General features: G+C 34.1%; 1 protein-coding gene across 1 annotated transcript in view; it reads right to left on the reverse strand.

The window, feature by feature from the left end:
* The window catches only part of LOC106869613 (small integral membrane protein 7), a 15322-nt gene extending 14023 nt beyond the window's left edge, over positions 1 to 1299 (reverse strand). Inside the window, exon 1 of the mRNA XM_014915420.2 lies at positions 1140 to 1299. Within this exon, the coding sequence (XP_014770906.1) occupies positions 1140 to 1165 (26 nt within the window). The 5' untranslated portion in view covers positions 1166 to 1299. The remainder of the gene's footprint in view (positions 1 to 1139) is intronic.
* Positions 1300 to 1627: the final 328 nt, after the last annotated feature.

Raw genomic sequence — 1627 nt, forward strand, 5'->3', positions numbered from 1 at the left:
AGTATACGAAGTTTGAAAGTCTTTCGGTACCAAAAACACTACATAAAACAGAAATGAAAACTGGTGCCCCCGTTTTGAACTAGATCCCACATATATATATATATATATATATATATACATATATACGACGGGCTTCTTTCAGTTTCCGTATACCAAACCCACTCATAAGGCTTTGGTCGGCCAGAGGCTATAGTAGAAGACACTGACCCAAGGTGCCACGCAGTGGGACTGAACCCGGAACCATGTGGTTGGTAAGCAAGCTACTTACCACACAGCCCCTCCTACGCCTTTATATACGCTTGTATATATTTTATTACAAAGCCAGTCAATTTATTGTTCTCCTATCCAACCTCTTAATCACATGACTTAAAGCAAATGAACGGTGCATTAAGCTATGTAGTCCTTAATACATTATTCATGAATAGAAGACGGGGTGGAAAAACAGCAAAACTTTTGATTGTAGTTGGTTTGGAGTTAAACAAACTAGTACTCGTTGAGGTCACTAAAATATTTACGTAACAGATTAAATTTTATTGGTAATATTTAACGAAAGCGGTGATCACTGGGTCAAACTAAAGCGTTTGACCAGGTGACAAAAATTCGTTCCCAGCAAGTTGTTTTACAACTATTAGATTAATTTTATCTTTTATTCGTCACCGAGTCAAACGCTTTAGTTTGACCGATCACTGTAGCTAAAAAGTGCTATCTAGGAAGTAAGTCATTATCGAAGTAAAATAACTAGAACCTGAGGAAAAAAGAAAAAAAAGACATGGCTTGCAGCGGAAAAGAAAAGAGCAGGTAAAAATGTTAAGTTCGTGTACCGTGAAGAGATCTGAGTTCTGCTTTTTTTTCTTTTTCGTTTTGTATTTCATCGAAGACGGGCGTCACCCAAAACGTCAGTCTTACTCTTAAGGCACACGAACTTAAAAGTCAGTAAACAGTCTCAGTGTAGTAAATAGTATCAAAAGATGTCATTACAAAAACGTCAACACAGAAATCAGTAAACAACAACAGCAAAAGAGAAGTTTACAAATAATGTCAACATAGAAAAAACGTCATTTAATAATCTGTAATAATAACGATATTTTCCCCCCTGCGACATAAGATATGATGAATTATAAACAGACTTGAATACTGACCTAAACAAGATGATATCAGAAATCATTTTGTTGACAGAGGTTAATTCTTCTAAAGCAGTTCTGGAATTGTTCTCATAGATGACAGTAAACAAAATCTAAATAGAAATATTTCCTGTGCCACATCACATTTGCTTACCTTTTATTACCTCCCTTCAAATATTATCATAAGAAATGTAACTGACAAGCCACTATTTCGTACTGGCTTCTAGAAATTCGGAATATTGAGCAGTATTCTACAACCTGCATTGAGCGAATGGACCCTGTTTTTTTATGTCGCTGAACTTGTATACAATGTATTAAAAGTAGTTTTATTCTTCACGTTTTGAAGTGGATTGATGAAGATTAAACACTCTACTTTACAAGTGTATAAATTTGTATTTATATCTGTTTAATAAAATCGTTTTCTTCATTTAATTTTAATCCAACAAACATTATACTGTATACGACATACAATATGATGTATGTTTAAAATTTTAAATGGCTTAATA

The sequence above is a fragment of the Octopus bimaculoides genome, chromosome 18 (assembly GCF_001194135.2).
Source record: "Octopus bimaculoides isolate UCB-OBI-ISO-001 chromosome 18, ASM119413v2, whole genome shotgun sequence".
Lineage (NCBI taxonomy): Eukaryota > Metazoa > Mollusca > Cephalopoda > Octopoda > Octopodidae > Octopus > Octopus bimaculoides.